We start from the raw sequence: 21,886 nt of genomic DNA, 5'->3' as shown, positions 1-21,886 counted from the left end.
TGACCATTAAAATCAACAGATAGTGAAGTAATAAAAAGATAATCCACACAAGGTTGCTGAGTTGACTCTGAGTGTTCGTCAGGTGTGTTACTGTCCTGTGTAACAATGAAAGTGAAACTGAGTGTTGAATCTTGATAAGGAACCCAAAGTCCACAGAAACTGTTGAACTGTTCAATAAAAATCCACTTTGCCTTCAGAGGAACTGATGAAAACACATGTTATATTTCACCTCTGAGGACGAAGCTGATCAGAAAGGCTCCTCACTGTCATTGTGTTATTGCTTCACTGACAGTACTAAGTAAAGTACAAAGTATTGTATTGGTTGAGGTGGAGCCAGTTTAAACTTTGAGGCAGTTTGATGTGTGATAGTGAATCATGTTTAATAAACTGATCAGATTTTTATTTCATCATCTGACAAGTGACTGAATGAAGTCAAATATAAAGGAACATCTCTCCTCAGATGTGCTGCACAAGGAGAAAACAGCAGAACATGTAAATACTCAAGTGAAATACAAGTACTGCAAAGTTGTACATAATTACAGTATTTGAGTAAATTGACTTTGTTACTTTCATCACTGAAAGTTACAAAAGCAGACAGATCCTTCCAAAATAAAAGACTGACATTGTCAATAAAAATAATGTCTTTGATTTGATTATTGATCGTATTTAAGTACAAACTGACATAAAGAGGCGACACTAGTTCCTGCTGGAGGAGTTAAAGAGCTCTGACAGCTCATTTAGTGACGCAGCTACTTCTTTAAAGAAGCCCTCCACACATCATACCTAATGATTTACTGTGTGTCTGACGTGGGTTTTGCAGAAAAAAGGATAATCATCATGCTAAATGTTTTTAAGTGACAACTACGTTTCTCCTCATTAAAATTACATAACATATCAAAAGTGAATATTTTTATTGTCACAAGTTTACCTGCTGAACACGACACGTCTGCTACGTCACAGAAAAACTCCATTCTCAGTGTTTGTGCACATCACAAGTTTCCACGTCACAGTTATGTTTGAATATTGAATCAGGATTGGTTTCCAAACTATTTGTGATGTCACAGATCCTGCTCTGAGAGCCACCTCTTAAAATCAGATAGTCAGTTTCTACATAAATCATTGTACACAGTGAAGCTCAAACAGCAAAACTGCACGAACAGGAAGAAACACAGAGTTCAGAGTTGTGAGTTTGAAGAAAGTGAATAATTTCCTTCAGCAGATTTTCGCTGTTTCTAGTGTAGCTGAGCTCACAACAGTTTGTTTATTAGGAAAAGATTCGACGGATAATTTTTACAATCAACATCCCTCCCTCCTCTTGTTCCCTGATTGGTTTATTAAAGCAGTATTCACACTCATACCTGTTGTCTTGGCCAACAGGTCTGTAGTATTCACCTCCATTGTAAACATACATGTATCGCCCATGAACAGTTCTTTTGTACAAATGCTTGAAGGATTTACATGGAGGCAGGACATGGTCACAGTTGATGCACCTCAGGCGGTCGCCCATTGTACTTTCTGATGGTGCATTCCCCATTTTTGATGAGTTTTTCAGTACTTAAGTGATGATTTTTTCCGTGTGCAAATGTTGTCTCCCTGAAAGATTAAAAAAGTAAAGTCATACTTTCTGATGTAACAACCATCCCAGACACTCGTGCCGCTTTGCTTCTTGATGGAAATGACAGAACCTACCAGCAGCCTTGTTGAGTCCTTACTGCAGTGGCCCAGGTTGCTGCATGTCACCACCTCTCTTAGCTGTCACTGTTATAATAAAGGAGAAATGCAAAACAAAAAATCTTTAAAAACACATTACGTACAATTATCTAACAATGTCAAACAAAAGAAACTGAGTTATGGTTAAAGCATCTGTTAGGGGTTAGGGTCCAATAGAAATCAACCAATGTCCTCGCTCACCCCCCTAAGACTTCTTTTTTTTTTGCATACAGTTGATTTTACATGTCATGAAAAATAAACTGTACTGTGAAGTATGCAGTACAAATACATCTTTGACATCATGTCAAAATTAATGTTGTTCATTTTTAAGTGTTTTGAACTGAAATTAGTACAAATTGAATCTTTAAACATGAATCATGTCTGTTTACTGACGGTGATCTTGAACAGCTGGAGGTTGAGGACGTGTTTGTTTGAGGAAACTTCCAGAAAGCAACTTTAGTGAGTTTTTAAAAGAGAGATCACGTGAAGTGGATGTTAGTCTCAATCCTGATGATAGTGATGTCTTGTCAGGTCACAGTGACTTTGACCTTTGACCACCAATATTTAATGAGTTTATCCTAAAGTCTGAGTGGACATTTGTCCCAGATCTGAAGACATTTCCTCCAGGTGTCAATGAGATATTGTGTTCAGTAGAAAGGGACGGACGAAAGGACAAACAACCTGAACACATAATGCCTTCAGCCACAGCCCTCCACAGCACAGAGGCATAAAAACATGACGATTAAATTATTGAATAATCAGCTCACAAATTAATAAGAGGAGAAAATAGAGGAGGGGAAAATAAAATAACAATATTTAAGGTTACAAAGAGTTTGAAGTACAGTTAAAATGAGATCAGTGACCATTAAAATCAACAGATAGTGAAGTAATAAAAAGATAATCCACACAAGGTTGCTGAGTTGACTCTGAGTGTTCGTCAGGTGTTTTACTGTCCTGTGTAACAATGAAAGTGAAACTGAGTGTTGAATCTTGATAAGGAACCCAAAGTCCACAGAAACTGTTGAACTGTTCAATAAAAATCCACTTTGCCTTCAGAGGAACTGATGAAAACACATGTTATATTTCACCTCTGAGGACGAAGCTGATCAGAAAGGCTCCTCACTGTCATTGTGTTATTGCTTCACTGACAGTACTAAGTAAAGTACAAAGTATTGTATTGGTTGAGGTGGAGCCAGTTTGAACTTTGAGGCAGTTTGATGTGTGATAGTGAATCATGTTTAATAAACTGATCAGATTTTTATTTCATCATCTGACAAGTGACCGAATGAAGTCAAATATAAAGGAACATCTCTCCTCAGATGTGCTGCACAAGGAGAAAACAGCAGAACATGTAAATACTCAAGTGAAATACAAGTACTGCAAAGTTGTACATAATTACAGTATTTGAGTAAATTTACTTTGTTACTTTCATCACTGAAAGTTACAAAATCAGACAGATCCTTCCTTCCGTTCTTCCAAAAAGGATAATCATCATGCTAAATGTTTTTAAGTGACACCTACGTTTCTCCTCATTAAAATTACACAACATATCAAAAGCAAATCTTTTTCATTTCCACATTTTTACCTGCTGAACACGACACGTCTGCTACGTCACAGAAAAACTCCATTCTCAGTGTTTGTGCACATCACAAGTTTATTATTTACAAACTATTTGTGATGTCACAGATCCTGCTCTGAGAGCCACCTCTTAAAATCAGATAGTCAGTTTCTTCATACATCATTGTACACAGTGAAGCTCAAACAGCAAAACTGTAGGAACAGGAAGAAACACAGAGTTCAGAGTTGTGAGTTTGAAGGAAATGAATAATTTCCTTCATCAGATTTTTGCTGTTTCTAGTGTAGCTGAGCTCACAACAGTTTGTGTCGATGAGTAAAAGGTTTCAAAGTTGTCACATTACCGTCAGCTGGAGGTTCAGATGAATCTGTGCGTCAATGTGCAGAAGGAATGAAACTTTGAACAGCCAGAGAGGCGTGTGAGAGTTCAACCATAACCATATCTGTTAAGTGTTGTCATAAATTAGCTGTTTACAGGAACATAAAGATAAAAATACTTGCTGACATCACTTTTTAGTGAAGTACTCAGAGAATCTAAAGGAAGTCCTCTGGGACTGAAGTCAACGGGGAAGTGTTTTAAATACATAACAAAAAACTAAAGACACATTAAATGGCTCCATACAGATGTGTGAGCTAACAATTTTAGCAGTGAAGACTTCATGTTAATGAAGGGTTTACTCTGGTCTCCTCAGATCAGGTGGTGATCTCTGTGATCACAGCAGACGAGCTGCATGGAGACATCTGATGTTTGAATCATCTCCAGCTGCTTCAGGTGTTCAGCAGAACGCTGCAACTCTGTTTTACTGTGAAGCTCCAGAAATGTTCTGTGGACTACGAGACTTCACCTGACTTTATATCATCAGGAGGAGACGATGACTGAGCCTGACTGTATATCATCAGGAGGAGACGATGACTGAGCCTGACTTTATATCATCAGGAGGAGACGATGGCTGAGCCTGACTTTATATCATCAGGAGGAGACGATGGCTGAGCCTGACTTTATATCATCAGGAGGAGACGATGACTGAGCCTGACTTTATATCATCAGGAGGAGACGATGGCTGAGCCTGACTTTATATCATCAGGAGGAGACGATGGCTGAGCCTGACTTTATATCATCAGGAGGAGATGATGATGAAATGTATTATTTTTTTTCATAATCATCATCACCTTCAAACATCATCTATTTGACTTTCACAAACCTTAACTTGAGGTAATGTGAGTGTGTACAGTCGAGTGTCCCTCCTCCGTGCAGCCCCTCCTGTCCTGATCAGCCCTCCCCGCTCTGCTCTGGATGCTGAGCTCATGCAGCAGACAGCAGCAGACAGCAGCAGACAGCAGCAGACAGCATCAGACAGCAGCAGACAGCAGCAGCCGTGGAGGACAGCAACACCTCCCTGACACTGTCCTGCGAGGGACAGCGACTCGTCACCAGACAGCAGTCAGAGTAAGCTCTTTGTTTCTTCTCTTTGTTTTATTATGTCCTGACAAATAGGCCGATTAGAGGAGAGTCACCACAACTGCAATATTTTGTATTTTAAATTTTTCAATCCTTTACTCAGATTATTATTTTTTTATCTTTATATGTAATATTTTCAGGCAAACAACCTACATGTGTCTGCTATCACAAAACACTTAGAGTTTTCCATAGAGAAAAACCAGAGGTGAGGAATGAAACCGAAAGTGTTCGTCTCCCCTGCGTCTGTGACTTTGTGCCTGACAGAGGTGAAACTGAAACACAACTTGGGCGGCGACGTCCACAAACTGCCTCTCTCGTACAAGACAATGACTATTTTTGTCTCTCAGTTCAGGTTCAGTCAAGGGGCAAAGTATTCACATCATTTACGTCAGTAAAAGCTCAAATACCACACTGTGCAAACAGTCCACTGGTGGAACAAATAGATATTTAATAGATATTGTAATAAGAAAATAACATTTACAGCAGCTTTAAGTAAAAGTATGTATTTTCAGCAAAATGTGCTTTAAGTACAGAAGGTAAAAGTACACACATTGCAGTGATCTGTTCCCCGTCAATTTTTATATCTGATGTTTGTGGATTAATATTCCTGCTGCATATTTATAATTTTACTGCTGTAGATGTTTAAGGCTGAACTCATTTGAACTCATTTTTATACTGTTGATAAGTTTAATCAACAGCAACGCATCATATTCTATTAGATCATCACGTGTTTAATGTGGCTGTCCTGTTAGAAAAACATCTCTCCAAAATGTGAACTTGTCACTTTTTAGCTTTGGGACGATGTATTTTTCTGCTAGTCCGAGACGAATTTGAAAAGTTTACTTCCCTTAAAAAGCCGAATTTTCTCGACCCATATCGGACAGAACATTAAAAGTGATCTGCAGCTACAGCCTTGGACGAATCCAACGACTGACCTGTGTGTTGTGTGCTGCTGACAGTGACGGCAGCATGAGTTGTTGGATTGATGGCACGAGACAGTTACTGGTTACAGGTTACGACAGCAGCCAGAATACATAACGGAGAAAAGGGGAAAAACTTGACTGTCTTTATTGGACTTGACTTAACGCTACTGTGTAGCTAGCTTGCATAATCAATTAAGAGCCGCATTAAATTACTACAGATCAGTTGCCGTAGCGAACAAAATAAATGTATAATTATATGATGAATTTGTTTTTTAAAATATTATATTTAATTATTCAAGACTTTTTCATTAATAGTCTGATGATGAACAACAACATGTGAACTGCAGGTCACTCATACCGGGTTAAATATCTCACTGGTCCTCTGAGGCCCATTGACTCCATGTAGTGCGAATCGTCTCAGACAGGCGTCCTCTGCATGAAGTAAAGGCTTGTGTATTGTACAGTTAGTTTTTTGCCAAAGCTGAAGTTAACCAGGACTGTTGGAGCAGCTGAGAACTGCTCAGGTTCCTGATGTCCTTTACATTGTTGTCGAAAGTAATGTGACATAAAAGTAAAGTAAAGTAGAAAATCAATTCACAATTGTCAAAACCAATTTTCGAAATGTTAATTAATAGCGTGATGTTGATGGAACGAAAAAGGCAGAACTGAAATGCAGCACCTGGACAATTTACAGCATTAAACAACTTAGTTACACTTTGTGGTGAAGAAAATAACTCTGCTCAGTCTGTTTTACCCCCAAAACTAAGCAAACAGTGCAGCAGAGAGGCTGCTCTCACTGCTGGACTTACAATGTTAATAACACAGCAGAGCACACCCCTTTACTTTGTATATACACACATACATGCTTTCAAATTCAGTAATAATTAATTAATTAATGCTGTTAACTTTTTGAAATGTAAAGGCTGCAGATCATCTATCTTTTTTTCCAGCATTGGCTATTTATTTGGCTGTTTGTGGAATGCTAACAGTCCTGAATGCAATTTATTCACTCATTGAAATAAAATTGCAGAAAAAGATTTAAAAATTTGGTTCAAGTTCATCACTGAAAGGAGTTGAACTGTGAGTCCAAAATCAGTGGAAGTCTCAGTTGAAGTATTAGTCCTGAACAAAATGAGTACTTCAGGGTATAAACTGAATATGGCACACAGTACAATATAAGCCAGCCAATACCGATCAACATAGAGTGCTGCAGGGATGACAGATTTTGTATGCTAACCCAGAATTTAGCAGTTAGTTTAGTTTATTTAAGAAGGGACAGTGCAAATTATTAAAACACATGGTAATACATAAGTAGAAATGCCAGCATTATAATATAAAACAGTATCATCTGCGTACATAAGGACTTCAACCTCAGGACAAAGAGATGGAAGGTCGACGATAGACCGAATCAAAGTGGACCGAGAATAGATCCTGGTGGGACACCAGTAGGTAACTACAACAACGTGCATTGATGATTATTTACAGAAACTGACTCAAAGTGGTTTGTTAAGTTTGAGTCCACCCATTCCATTACAATATTAGAGAAATTAAGTTTTGATATCTTAGCAAGGAGAACTTTACGAAGCTTTCCTGAGATGAAGAAATCACCCAAATCAAGCAAAGATTTCTCAAAAAGGGCAGTTAGTCATCTCTGTTAAATGTTTGGCTCTTAAGCCAAATTGCTTGGTGCGGAGACAGGCAGAGCTCTTATCGAGATGGAAAATGATCTACTCAGCTACCCATTTCTCAGCAACTTTGGATACAGTGGGGAGAATGCTGATTGGTCTATAATTACATAAAGAAGATGGGTTGCCAGATTTGAAGATAGGAGTTACATTAGCTAATTTCCAGGCATTTGAAACTGCCCAGTCGATATTGAGAGGTTAATGATAGCAGTGATAGGATTAACTATTGGTAAACTAAGGATTTAGAGCATAGTCGTATCTATCCCAAACATATCTTTTGCTTTGGAAGTCAACAAAGTAGTGATTGAATGCCTCTGCTTATTCAGCTCCTCACAAGATTTCCATTAAGGTTCATTTCCAACATTTTTCTGTTATTGTGGTGGTTCACCTTTTTTTAAATAACCCCAGATCACTTCAGTATTTCCTCTTGCCTCTTTGAAAACTGTTTAACTTGACTAATCCCCTTTCACTACCTTAATTCTTATCATGGCAGAGTGACACAAGGTAGCAATGTTTATTTAAGCTCCTTTGTGCTACGTGGGAGAAGAACAATAAAAAATAATAAACTATTTTGTGAAGCAAATTGAAGTTGAGGAGTCTCACAGCATGATGAATGAAGCTGCTCTTCAGTCTGGTGGTATGGCAGTGGATACTTTTGTACCTGTTGTCAGACAGCAGCAGGGTGAACAGACTGTGTGTGGATGGGTGTTGTTCTTGTAGTATCTCTGGGCTCTGTGCAGAATATCAGATGCTCTGTGGATGGTACCAGTGATGTTCTGGTTTTATTCACCTGCTGTAGAGCCTTCCTGTCCTGGGCTGTGATGAACCACGTCAGTCTGTGTTGTTGTTGTTGTTGTTGTTTCCAGTCAGGATACTTTCTGTTGCTTCTCTGTAAAAGTTGACCAGATGTTATTTGGAAATGTAGCCTTCTTAAGTTTTCTTAGAGCCTGAGCTAAACCTTTTCTGTGCTTTTTCTTTTTTTACCAGGGTGGTGATGTGTGATGACCACGAACCGTTCACCTGCTCCGCCTCAGCTCCGCCTCAGCTCCACTGCTGTAGACAGGTGTGTGTTTGTTTTGCTGGTGTTGAGCAGTAGATTGTTCTCTGTGCACCACTGTGCAGGATTGTTGATTTCTTCCTGACATTAAATCTCATCGTTGTCTATAATGCAGCTGATGATGGTGGTGTACTGCATACTTCACAGTACAGTTTATTTTTCATGACATGTAAAATCAACTGTATGCAAAAAAAAAAGAAGTCTTAGGGGGGTGAGCGAGGACATTGGTTGATTTCTATTGGACCCTAACCCCTAACAGATGCTTTAACCATAACTCAGTTTATTTTGTTTGACATTGTTAGATAATTGTACGTTATGTGTTTTTAAAGATTTTTGTTTTGCATTTCTCCTTTATTGTAACAGTGACAGCTAAGAGAGGTGGTGACATGCAGCAACCTGGGCCACTGCAGTAAGGACTCAACAAGGCTGCTGGTAGGTTCTGTCATTTCCATCAAGAAGCAAAGCGGCACGAGTGTCTGCGATGGTTGTTACATCAGAAAGTATGACTTTACTTTTTTAATCTTTCAGGGAGACAACGTTTGCAAACGGAAAAAATCATCACTTTAGTACTGAAAAACTCATCAAAAATGGGGAATGCACCATCAGAAAGTACAATGGGCGACCGCCTGACCTGCATCGGGTGTGACCAAGTTCTGCCTCCATGTAAATCCTTCGATGATTTCTACACAAGTACTGTTCATGGGCGAGACGTGTATGTTTACAATGGAGGTGAATACTACAGACCTGTTGGCCAAGACAACAGGTATGAGTGTGAATACTGCTTTAGTAAACCAATCAGGGAACAAGAGGAGATGCAGAGGAGGGAGGAGGAGAGGAGAAGAGAAGAAGAGAAGAAGAGGAGGGAGGAGGAGAAGAGGAGAGAAGAAGAGAAGAAGAGGAGGGAGGAGGAGAGGAGGAGAGAAGAAGAGAGACAGAGGAGGGAGGAGGAGAAGAGGAGAGAAGAGGAGATGCAGAGGAGGGAGGAGGAGAGGAGAAGAGAAGAAGAACTGAATCAAAGACTAAAAGAATCACAGCAACGAGCCAAAGAGCAGCTCGAGAAACTGAGCAGCAACATTTCAGAAGAACGTGAGTCCAGACGAGATGTTCTGATAAGTCGTCTGGATGAGTTTGAGGTGAACTATGAACCAGGCAGTGACGGTGATGAGCTTCTACAAATCCTCTCTGTGAAATGCAGCATCCCAGTTCCAGATCTCAGTCTGACTCGGCTGACGGCTGATCAGCTGGGGAACATCCTGTCAGTCCTGGACAGACTTCTGTTCGATGAATGGATGAGTGCTCGTCCATCGCTCAGCACTCTGCAGCACACTCAGGTGTTCATCACAGAGCTGTGTCTTCTGTCTGTGGAGATATCTCAGGGGGTTTCCCTCCAAAACATCTCCGACCATGTGCAGTTCCTGGTGGAGTCCATCACCCAATCAGCAGATGATGTTACTGAGAGTTTCCTGCTGACTCAAGCCCTGTACCTGAACCTGATGCACTCCTTCACTGACTGTGGCAGCAGTGATACTGACGCAGTCCTCATCGCCAAGCACTGGGCTGAAGACAAGCTTTCCACTGAACAACTCTTTCTCTTGGACTTCCTGGGCACCCTCACGTCATCGCTGCAGAGTACAGTTGGAGGAGCCACTGTGTTCATTTTAAAGATGGAGATCCAGTGCTTGAAGCTTCTCTTATCCACACTGAAACATCTCAATGAAACCCACTCAGGATCCACTGAAATGATCCTCAGACTGGTGCAAACCAACCAGTGGACCCCAACGGAGGCAGTGACTCTGCTCAAAGCTCTGTCACAGAAACATGCAGAGGATGTTTCAATAACTAAAGTCCTCATGTTGATACAAGTGTATGACTTATCACCAGAGTGGACAGATGAGTCCGGACTCTCTCTCGTCCAGGCTGTAGACTCTGCTGGCCCTGAGAGACTCCATCAGGATCTCCAGAAGACTCTCAGGAGGAAAGATGAGAGCAGTCTGGCTGCAAATCTGGCAGATTTAAGAGAGTTATGTAATTTGGATGATTCTGTGATTGATGTGATCACAAACATCACCAACGGAGTCCTGCAAAATTTAGAAAATGCATTAAACAAAGCAACATTAAAGAACGAGTCTTTTAAATGTGAAACCTTGAACGCAGACGACTTACAGAGCTCTCTGTCGCAGCTCTGCAAAGCAGTTTTTGACACAAAAGGCTGGAGGCCCACAGTGAAGCAGATGCTGTGGTGGTGTGCGTTGGTGCTGACTCAGAAGAGTGAAGCGCCTCAGCTGGTCGGGGTGGAAGAAGACCCGTGTGTCACAGCCATGTTTGCTGCTTCACAAGTCTGCATGGGAAACAAACTGGACATCGTGCTGAGCTCTGACGTTCACTCGGAGGAGTGGACTCAGGAGTGGTCCGACTTCTACGAGCACCTTGGAATATCTGTCAACACAAACATGAAGACACCCGGTGCATCGTACAGGGACGTCTATGAAGCAGACATTGTGTACGGTACCATGGATGATTTTGTGTCTGATTACTTTCAACACAGCGTAGAGGTGATGGAAACAGGAAACCCTCAGCTCGGTCGTGGATTCATCATTACAAGACAAAGTCTCAGTGCTTCCAGTGATCTGAAACTTTCACGGCTGAAGGACAATGACTCCCTGGTGTTTGCTGCAGAGGTCCTGCAAAGCCTCATGGGTAAATTTCACAGTGAAGATATGAAACTGAGACGCAGGTTTATTATGGCACTTTTTCAGGTGCTCCACACCAACCTAAACAAAGAAACAAACACTGACAATAAAATCATCACCATCTCAAAGAAGATCACTGGAAAAGCTTTGTCTCCTCATGAGGTCTTCATTCTGACCTTTGTTGAGACTCTCCTCAGAGTGGTAACTGAAGGAACAGACAGTGAGGAAAACAGGACATCTCCTGCAGGAAAATGGTGTTTGGAGGTTTTATTTGCCTGTATGGAGAAATTCCAAGTGTCAACAACTGCAGACGAACTCATCCAGATGATCTTAAATCTTGAAGAACAAAGACTTTGGTCACCAGTCGAGGCCTTAAACCTTGTTGGAGCTTTAACTGACCACCACCATGATGAAGGCTGCATTTCCATCAGGAAGATTTTACATTTGATGACAACATATCAGGTTTCTTCCACGTGGACAGATGAGAAAAACCAATTTCTACTTAAGCTCTTAGATTCATCGAGAACTAAGAATCTGATCCAGCATTTAGAGAAGAGCCTCAGAGATGAGAAGACAAAAAGCATTGAGACTCTGTTTGATGAAATCCGTCAGATAAAAGACATCGATGAACCAACACTGAATAAATCATACAGTGTAGTGACTCATGTAACAAACCTCATTGAAACTGGTAAAATCAAAAAGCACAAAGATGTACAGCGAGCGAGGAAACTGAGTCACAGCAGACACACAGAAGACCTTCAGGAGTTGCTGGCAGTCTTGTGTAATGCTGTACACCTGCAGAGGCCTGAAGGGAAGTGGTGGCCCAGAGCCACTCAGATGATCAGCTGGTGCATCTTGGCCTTGTCCGACACTGGGAAGCTCCTGGAGATGGGCACAGGAGAAGGGAAGTCTTGTGTCATAGCGATGTTCGCAGCACTGCGAGTGCTTAGAGGTGAGAAAGTAGATGTGGTGTCCAGCTCTTCTGTCTTATGTCAAAGAGATGCAGAAGAATGGAACAACTTCTACAAGTTCTTTGGAATAACAGCTGACACAAACACAAATAAAACCGAAGATGAAGATAGAAAAAAATGCTACCAGAAGGACGTGGTCTATGGAACCATCGAAGCCTTCGCTGCAGATCACCTCCGGCAGACATTTGAGATGAAGGACGTGAGGCCTGATCGCAACTATCAGTGCATCATAGTCGATGAGGTGGACTCACTGCTGCTGGATCAGGGAGTGCAACTGACCTACCTGTCCAGCCCCATGGTCTCCATGCAGCACCTGAACATTATTCTGGCCATGATCTGGAGCCACGTCAGCCAGTATGGCTTCCTGTCTGCAGGACAGCAGACATTTGTCCGTGGTCCTCCTGCTTCTTTCTTCAAGGCCATCTTTGACTCAATGAACACAGAAGGAACTGAAATTAATGATCCAATGGACATTTTATGTGTCGCTGAAGAATTCAACATTGTGCCAAAAGGATTCAGAGAAGAGATCTGCAACGATGAAAAGGATGAACTTCTTGGGAAACTGAGAACTGTGAGTCAGGACGCTGTGATAGAGTTTTTTAAAGCACTTGAGGACTATGTCCCTTATGCTTTTGCAGTTTACGCGTTAGACGACAAGGGATTGCTCTGTCTTCGAAAGCACAGCCGGTACAACAAGCAGGACATCCCAGAGCTAACATTTCTTGTCTTGGAGGAGGGCTTGTGTTGTCCTCTCTATGATTCAGAAGAAACTCTCATCAAGCCCATTGCACAATTAATCTCAGAGAGGATTCAGTACACCCCATGTGCTACAAACAGTGAAGGCAAAATCAGCATCCCTGGATTCTTGAAGGATCTGGTGGAGAAGAAAGTGTCAGCGTGGGTTCAGAATGCCTTCCTGGCTTTACAACTGAAGGAAGGACAGGAATATGTTGTAGAGAACGACAATGTCTGTCCAGTGGATTTCAGATCCACTGGTATCGTAGAAGTGAATAAGAAATGGGGAGATGGTCTGCAGCAGTTTGTTGAGATTAAACACCAAATCAAACTGAGCACAATTTCAACAGTGACGAACTACGTTTCTAACATCTCCCTGTTTGAAAAGTACCACGGGGAAATATATGGAACAACAGGGACACTTGGGAGCAGAACAGACATTTTGTTCTTGAAGGACCAATATCCAAATCTTTCTTCCTGCAAAATGCCAACATTCAACAGGAAGAAGTTATTTGAGGTCAAAGGTACTCTGAAGACTTCAGCTGAGGAGTGGAAATCTGAAATAAAACGAGCAGTTTTGACTCAGATTGCTCCAAATTCATACCGAGGTGGGAGAGCAGCCCTGGTGATCTGTGAAACTATCAACAAAGCCAAAGAGCTCCACGATGAGCTAAAGAGCAGCATCCCAGATGAAATCACTCTCTACTGTCGCAGTGACAGAGACAGTTTGTGTCAAAGAGATAAAGAACTGCTTCCTGGTGATGTCATTGTTTCCACAAACCTTGCCGGACGTGGCACCGACATAAAAGTGTCCGAACAAGTGAACAATAATGGAGGATTGTTTGTGGTCCTCTCCTTCCTGTCTGAGAACACAAGAGTGGAGCTCCAGGCTTTTGGTCGAACCGCACGCAAAGGTGAACCTGGATCTGCTCAGATAATCATGTCCAATGAACACCTGCAGCCGTCTTTCAGGACAGTGTCTTCTCTGGAGGAAGCCAAGAGCACCAGGGACAGACTTGCAGCAGAAAAGATAAAGCACATGGTGAATGATGTCACTGAGTTAAAACTGCAAGAGGACCTGTTTTCAGAGTACCTCAAAACTCTCCAAGACATCCACAAGAACACAGATGAAGATGAAAAAAGAGCTGTTGTTGCCGTCATGAATGAGTTCTGGGGGATTTGGTTGCAAACTAAATCAGAAGAAATTGAACAGTTGAAGAGAAATGAGTTGCAAAAGAGTTTAAAAGATGATTTGTCATTGGCCAAAAGTCAGTCTCAGAGTCAGACTTCACCGTGTTCAAGCATTTATCACTACATCAAGTTTGGAAATATCGCGTCGAGTGACAAAAAATGGGACGTTGGCATCAAGCTCTTTGAAAGAGCCATGAAACAAGATGAAAGCTGGGCAGCCATAGCTTTTTACAACCATGCATACTGCACTGTACAGCAGAAGAAGGAAGATTACCTCACCAATGCCAGAGATAATCTAAAGAAGGCACAGGAGTCTCTGAAATATCTCAGTGAGGAGTGCATTGTCTGTCTGCAGTTGGTAAAAATGTCTTCTGCAATCTCAGCCAACAGCGACCCGAGCAGCCTCGAGAAACAGTTCACGAACAAGTGCAACATGTTGAGTTACTTTGACAAAAACATAAGTGAGGCCATCAAAAAGCTGGATGAAATCAAAGAAAGAGGGAAGGATGCAGTGGCCAATAAATCACCTACTTTCTCCCTGGTGTCGAGTGCGGATGAAGATCTCCAAGTGGAAGCCCACAACCTCTACAGCCAAGGTCTGAAATATGTGTTTTCTGTGGGAGAGGAGCCTCGATTCCCATGGGGAGCTCTGGTAGAGTTCTTTCTTGGAGTTTCACAGATTGTTGGAGGAGCAGTGCTCATTACAGTTACGTTTGGTACATTGGCTCTTGTCGGCATGGAATTCATTACTGAAGGAATATCCGACTGCATTTATGGCATAGAGTCCATGGTGAAAGGAGAATTCAGCTGGAAATCATGGGCTATTAATAAAGCCATTTCGATTGGTGTGGCTCTTGTTGCGTTTGGAGTTGGAAAGCTTATTGCAAAGGGCTTCAAAGCTTGTAAGACGTCGATTAAGGGATGCGGCAAACAGCTAAAGTCAATGCCAAAGTTTCTTCGCAGACTAAAGGCTAGAGGCGGTTTGACTGTTATAGCAAAGACAAATAAGAAGCATGCAGTAATACATGTTGCTAAAAAAATGGTAGAGGAAATCGTTGTCTATGGAATTGGGAAGGCAGAAGAAATGATTCTGGACGAAATACTCAACAGCATCAGAAATATTGTGAAAAAGAGAATTGTTAAAAATGTGAAATACAAAATGGAAAAAAAGCCTGTGGCTACATCAGTAGACGTCATTATCTTCTCACATCTCGAGGATAAAAAGCAACTAAGTGATCTCCTGAAGGACGAGAACAGGAGGAATGACCTGTTGGCCATCTTCAAAATGTTGAGCAACGCTGCAGTTCAACCATTCTATGCAGACCTCAGCTGGCAGAACAAGCTTAACTCATCCATCTCCACAGTGATTGAAGGAGCTGAAGCAAAGGTCTCAGATACCATCTCCAAAACGATTGACAAAGCTAAAGCAGAGGTCTCAGATACCATCTCCAAAACGACTGACAAAGCTAAAGCAAAGGCCTTAAGAAAAGCAAAATGTATTCTGACAGTCATCAAAATTACCCACTTGACGGTACTGGCAGGACACGCCTACATTGCAGTGACCAGCCTCTCCAGTAAGTTTTTCCCAAGCCTTGAAGACCAGCTAAATATATTTAAAAGAGAATCAGGTTTTTCAGAAGAAGTGGAGGTGAATGAGCTGTCTGATTCAGATTCAGAGATGCTGAAAGAATTCAAGCAGGATTTAGTCGACACCATCAGTGCTTCATTGGCTGATGCTTTGGTAGAAGTGTTCCACCAGAAGTTCTCCAGTCACATGGTGTCTCTTGTTCAAGGCAAAGTAGATGACATCATTCGCCGTTGTGTTAGAAAAGGATTAAGCAGTGGCAGAACAGAGGAACTACTCAGAGCTGGACAGAACAACAGATACATCGCACACATGCCATCACACCAGAATCCTAGACAGTTCCCTGCGGTCGAGACCGGTGAACACTCACAGTCACATGCTGAAGACATCATGAACCCCGGGACTCCAGGCACCATCCTTGATATCAGAGTCCTGTCAGAAGCCACTGGCACTAATGTTGTCATCCTAACAGAGGATAGCAATGGCAGACTTATCAAAATGCAGGAGCTGAGCCCAAGCACTGAACCCTCCAGTCAAACTGTGACACTGATCTACAGACCAACGAGTGACCAATACCCAGATGGACATTATGATGTGCAGATCAATAACCAGACAGTGAGCATAGTCAACGACTATGGAGGCTGCCTGTTTCATGCTTTGGCACGAGGCATGAAACCAGAGGCCAGTGAAAGAGAGGTCGCTTTGGAAGCACAACGTCTCCGATCTGTGGAGACCAACACTCTCCTCAGACACCCCGGCCAATGGGAGCCTTTCGTGAAGCGCAAAGTGTGGACTGAATCAATCAGAGGAGGGGACTGGTTCATGTTAAAGGGAGCAAACAGAGAATTCACAGAGACAGAGAGACTGAAGGAGTTGGTTGGAAAAGAACAACGCTACAAAGACTGGAATGACTACAAAAAAAATCTAGGAATTGGACGTGTGATCCATGGAGACCACCAGCCACCATTGAGTTGTATAAGGAAAGCTAGTGAAAAGGATGGCGATTTAGCAAAAGCCATGCTTAAAGTGGTACCAGACTCATCCACTCCGAATAACAACCAGATTGATAGAGTGAAACAATCTCATGGCCTTGAACTTCCAACTGTTCTCTTGCCTGCTGAAATACATAGGGAGTGTCCCAGTACCAGATCACCAGCCTTCAGAAAACTCCTAACTGAAGCCAAAAAAAATAATGATGTTGAGGCCACCTTCAAGTTAAAAAGCAACTTCAATAACTTTCAGAACGACCCGATGAGTCAAACCACGCTCACTAAATATGAAGACAGTTTTCCGCACCACAGTAAAAAGATGGTGGAGCGGTGGTCCAACCAGCCAGGAGTCATGACAGAAACCCAGCGAGACAACATTATTAAATGGATCGAGAAGAAGGACTACGATGATCAAAACGATCCTCACAGGAACCAAGTCTCTGATCTCCTGTAATGAAAAGGTAATATCACATTTAATACTCAATGACAGAACTTCTATACATTAATATATGAGTCCATCCAGTTGTCTGTCCTGTGTACAAGTTCTAGTCTCGCCTGCCGACTTTGGCAGGAAGCACAAACAGATGAGGAACAATTGTCTTGGACACCAGAGTCCTGAGAAAACGAAGGATCTCCTATCCCTGTAAAACAGATAACTGAAGCATTTCTGTGTTTGGTTGAGTTGATCCAGTAAAGACACCCCCACTCCCATCATACCAAAGGGAAAACTAGGGGACGAGCTGGTTCAACTCGTTAGTCTCATCACTGTCTGGTGTCCTCTCCTTGCTGGTTGGCAGCCGGTTCACATCATTTAAAAGATGTGATTGGTTCCTTCTCTGCACTGTCCAAGATCATAAATGTTTGTTGCTGCAGAGGATGTTTTTATCCTCTTCCTCCTGAGTCTGTGGGAGAGTTTAATTTATTTATATTAACTGAAAAGGTTGCTTCACATTAAGAGACCACTTCTACACTGTAAATGTTGCATCACAGTGAACAGCTGACCCGAGTGGATTTGTGTTTTCTTCACAGACCGGAGAACATGACTGGTGAACAACTACGTGAAAACCATGGAGATCATCATGGCGAGACCTGACTGGATCATCAGGAGTCCTTCTGCTCTTGGTTTAATTCAACATAACTTTATTTTACTATCCAGGGGGCTCATTACAGACGAAAGCACAACTGCTTGTCTGGTTTCATTTTCAAAGGGGAAATGAGGAAAATTATAAATTTGCGATTACAGAAGTGGAAGTTATTCCACTTTACAGCCCTTTGATCTCCATAATGTAAATGAAACATTGGCACCCTATAAACAACTTAACTGTTAACATGCCTATTTAACACTGCGATCGGCCTCATGATTGTTTGGCTGTGGGTGATAAACATCGTCAATGAAATGTGCTTGTTACTGTCCATTTACCATGGTGTACCTGGAAATCTAAGATAAGTCACTTTGGTATGTAGATAGAATAAAAACATAATTTTAAATGGAAATCAGACATATTTTAACTTTTTTTAAATCTGTTGCTGTAACAAGTAATATAGTGTTATTAGAGGAGGCTTCATAGAAACAGTTGGTCAGCCGTAGCAGAAGTTGGTGCCGTTTTGAAGGCGAGACTTCACATCCATCAGTGAAACCTCGTGTTTGTGACGCGTCGTGGCATCAATCAATGGAGCAACGACCTAACATTTATCACCTTTCAACTGATGTGTGTTTGTCTATTATACAAGCAGCTGACCAGTCAGACAACATACTGACATTTACAGTTGAACTGCCGTCACTGTAACAGGAAGTCTTTTCACTGACCACGTGTTGTTAATGTTAAAGTGTTTTGGTGAATATTGAATGTTTTTAATCTACAAGATGGAGGAAGATATGAATTGTGTTTCACTCCAACATACTCACCAGGTGGACGACATAGTTCTTCATATTGGCCACCAGATGGAGTCACAGGACTGACTCGTGTCTTTTGCCTGTTAAAAAAAAGTTTGATTCATGATTGTTTTCATTGTATTTAGTTTTACTCAGTTTCCTGATTCACCAGTATTGTTATTTTCATCTTGAGTCGTGTTCACTCATCTCTGCATGTTTGGCACATATCAGTGTGCTGACAGTGAGAAGATAACCTGAGTCAGAGCCTGCAGACGTCTCATTGTGTTTGTAGTCCTGGTACCGAGCCTAGCCCGGTTCTGAGTCTTTCTCTGCTGGTTTCACATGTATGGTGTTGAGAAAGACAAAATGTGATTCAGAGTGATGGAAGCAGAATCTTTAAATAAATAATGACATCACAGGATCTTTGTTTTATTTGCAGCAGTGCAGCTGCATCATCTGGTTTCAGCAGACACAAACATAAATGATAATCTTTCATTCATCGTAGAAACAAATTAAACAACACGGAGACGTGATGATGAAACTTATCTACAAAGACTGATTGGTTCTCTGCTCATCACACAGCAGCAGTCAGTGGGGTCACAGTGGGTTTATGACATCAGTGCACTTTCAACATGTCCCAGTTTCTCCAGTCAGTCTCATCAACCACAGATCAGTGGATCTACAAAGGCACAGTAGTCTTATGTAATATGTAAGTTAACAACAACAACACAGCATTTAACTACTGTGAACTGAACAACATTCATTTCCATATGTTTCTACTCAGGTAATGTTGACATCTCTACACCAGCTACAGTGGAAGCTCCTCAGGAGGCAGGTCGTCGTCTGCTGCATCACACACTGTTCAGCTCAGGGTGACGCAGTATTTTACATGAAGTGGCTCCACCACTGAAACCTGCCGCCTCTTTGCCTTCAGCAGCGCATCAATGTTAGGCATCAAGTCTCGAGCAGTTGCCAGTTTCATAATGTCATCGAGGTATTTATGTGCAAGCCTGGAACAGTTCAATCTTACTCATGCTCATGACAGAAAAAGCCTGTTCACATAGGTAAGTGGTCCCAAAGATGCACAAAACCTTGGCTGACAATTTGGGGAACCCTGGCAGGAGATCCTGATAAAGTGTGTCCAGGCCCGCGGAGGCAAAGCTGGATGTCAACCGGCAGATCTGAAGCCTCGACTGTGGCGAGCAGAAAACTGAGTTCTCTTGCTGTTTTTCCGTCACATCTGCCGGCCCGGTTCTGCTCGGTTTGACACCACAGCTGCGCTACCTGCTTGAAGGTGTGTCTTAAACCAATGACATGCTTGTCTTGATCTCCGTAGTACTATCGAAGAATCACTGCTAACAAAGCAGCTCCGCTAATTCAGTTACAAACATGTTTCATTTCCTGTAACTTCTTCACAATAAAAGCCCCCGTTACAGTTCTTTCACTTTACGTGATGCACTAATAACAACTGGGTTAGGTTAGACTTGCTTATTATAGTTTTTGGAACACATGTAAATAAATAACACTACAACGATAGTATACCTTTTTATCGTTTAGACAATATACAGTACAATTAGCATAAACAACTATATACAGGAAGGACGTCCAGAAGTGTCTTGACTGGTTATAAACACAGATCAGTGACTGTCCTGCAGAAAGAACAGCACAGTTACTTATCTGACAGTAAATGCAGCTTTTCAAAGACCCTGAAATTATTTTTAATTAATTATAACACCACAGCTTGAGTTGCATTTTATGCAGCAACACATATTCCTGAAAACAACCAGAATAGTCTCTGTTACATCAGAATCATCACAGTCACTTCATATTTACCAGTTCTACTTTTTGGGGGGTTAAAAAACTGTCACTTTCAGAGTAATTTACTTATTTTCACATTCTCATTGTTTTTTCTCATTACATTTTGACAGTAGTGTGTACAAGCTCTACTTACTGGACTTTTTGTTGAACACCCTGGAGTACTTGGCCTGAGAGAGAGGAGTTTCATCATCTCTGCAAAGATTATATATAGAAAACTGGATAAGGATGGAGAACTCAATGTGTTTACAGGACATAAAGTTACATGTGAATGTATTTATGGGGCATGAAATGTTATTATGTTAAAGACAACACAGGACTGTTGGGGTTAGGTGGGTGGTGGGAAGCTTATGTGATGGTGGCAAGTGATTATTTATAGGGATTGTCAGGTGCAGTCTGTGTTTCCCACAATCTGCTGTGGTCAGCTGACAGTCAGATCATGAACTGAAATGCAAAGTCTATTTTTTTATTTTTTTTAAATGTCTTTCTAATATGCAATAGTCTCAAGCAGTAGGCTAAACATCTAGTTAAAGTCTATATGAATGACGTCACATAAGTACCATCTAACAACATCGGCTCACAACTACAATGCAAACTATATTCACAGATGTATGTAATCTTCCTCTGACCTCTGAACAGTGGACTTGACCTTTAGTCAGTCCACCTCTCACATACAGCTCCTCTGGCTAGTGTCCAAACAGCCCAGCGTAGCAGTGCATGTGTTCACTGCTGTATGGATCAGAACCACAGTACGAGTAAACGGTGACGTTACATGTAAATGTGTCTCATACGTCAGTAGTCTGCTAATTTAGCTAGCTAGCTAACGTTTATTTACAAGCTGACGATGTTAATGATGGGCTAATAGACACGACAGCAACATAAGGAGCTAACGTTAGCTACAAACTGCTAACATTAATGTTGGGCTAATAAACACGACAGCAACATAAGGAGCTAACGTTAGCTACAAACTGCTAACATCAGTGTTGGGCTAATAAACACGACAGCAACATAAGGAGCTAACGTTAGCTACGTTGACTACATAATGCAGAGTCATGATACATTGCCCCAACAGAACCAACCAGCCCATCACCGGTCCAACAGACACAGCTGCCGTCTGTGTTCAGGCCTTCCACTCCATCAGTCGTCTCCGTCGTTGAACAGCCATGTTGACTCTCGTTTCTCCTCTTCAGCTCTCAGACTTGTTTTGTTTGTAGTCTTCTCCAGTCGGTCTTTCTTCTCCTGCTCTGTCTGGCAGGACAAGCTGCCGTAGGACAGGTAGTCTGTCCATACTACATCAGGCCGATTACACTGATCGGATGAGGTTATCACAGCCCGTCGCCTCCACAGAACATGGATTAATTTCATTTTTTCTTTCTCAAAGCATTTTATATTTTGATTGCTGTCTGGATGTTCATTGATTTTATACAAATATAATACAAAATGCTTCTGAACAGAATTCAGAAAGTCAAAACTATGAAATTAAAAGATTATTCAGACGTTATTATCATGTGTATCATGAACACGATATCTATACTTATTTTTTAATATCAGTTATCGTGACTATCGGACACGCCTCGGTCAGAGACCTCTCAGCTTCATGTCTGATTCAAGAAAATGAAATAAGATGA

General features: G+C 41.6%; 1 protein-coding gene and 2 long non-coding RNA genes across 6 annotated transcripts; 2 read left to right on the top strand and 1 right to left on the bottom strand.

Annotated features, from left to right (window-relative positions):
- Positions 1-439: 439 nt before the first annotated feature.
- On the bottom strand, positions 440-21,882 carry LOC311256685. 4 transcript variants are annotated; one of them, XR_014622515.1, is made up of 6 exons: positions 20,395-21,882; positions 18,698-19,122; positions 18,477-18,544; positions 8,143-8,241; positions 1,690-1,758; positions 440-1,593 (listed from the first exon to the last, which is right to left on the bottom strand). It is a non-coding gene; the product is annotated as an uncharacterized lncRNA (long non-coding RNA). The 4 variants fall into 4 exon arrangements; XR_014622516.1 differs by having other exon boundaries at positions 18,698-20,453; positions 20,888-21,882; XR_014622514.1 differs by having other exon boundaries at positions 18,698-21,882.
- On the top strand, positions 8,340-9,038 carry LOC311256686. The gene is made up of 3 exons (XR_014622518.1): positions 8,340-8,415; positions 8,773-8,841; positions 8,938-9,038. It is a non-coding gene; the product is annotated as an uncharacterized lncRNA (long non-coding RNA).
- LOC311255683 (uncharacterized protein) lies at positions 9,699-14,322 on the top strand (the record flags this gene model as incomplete). The annotated part of the gene is given in 2 exon segments (XM_084350332.1): positions 9,699-14,087; positions 14,089-14,322. Coding segments are annotated over 2 exon segments (4,494 nt in total). The 3' UTR covers positions 14,194-14,322.
- Positions 21,883-21,886: the final 4 nt, after the last annotated feature.

The sequence above is a fragment of the Pagrus pagrus genome (assembly GCF_965226575.1).
Source record: "Pagrus pagrus genome assembly, chromosome: 4".
NCBI lineage: Eukaryota > Metazoa > Chordata > Actinopteri > Spariformes > Sparidae > Pagrus > Pagrus pagrus.
Note: the sequence above shows the minus strand (reverse complement) of the source record. Positions and strands in the feature narration are given on the sequence as shown.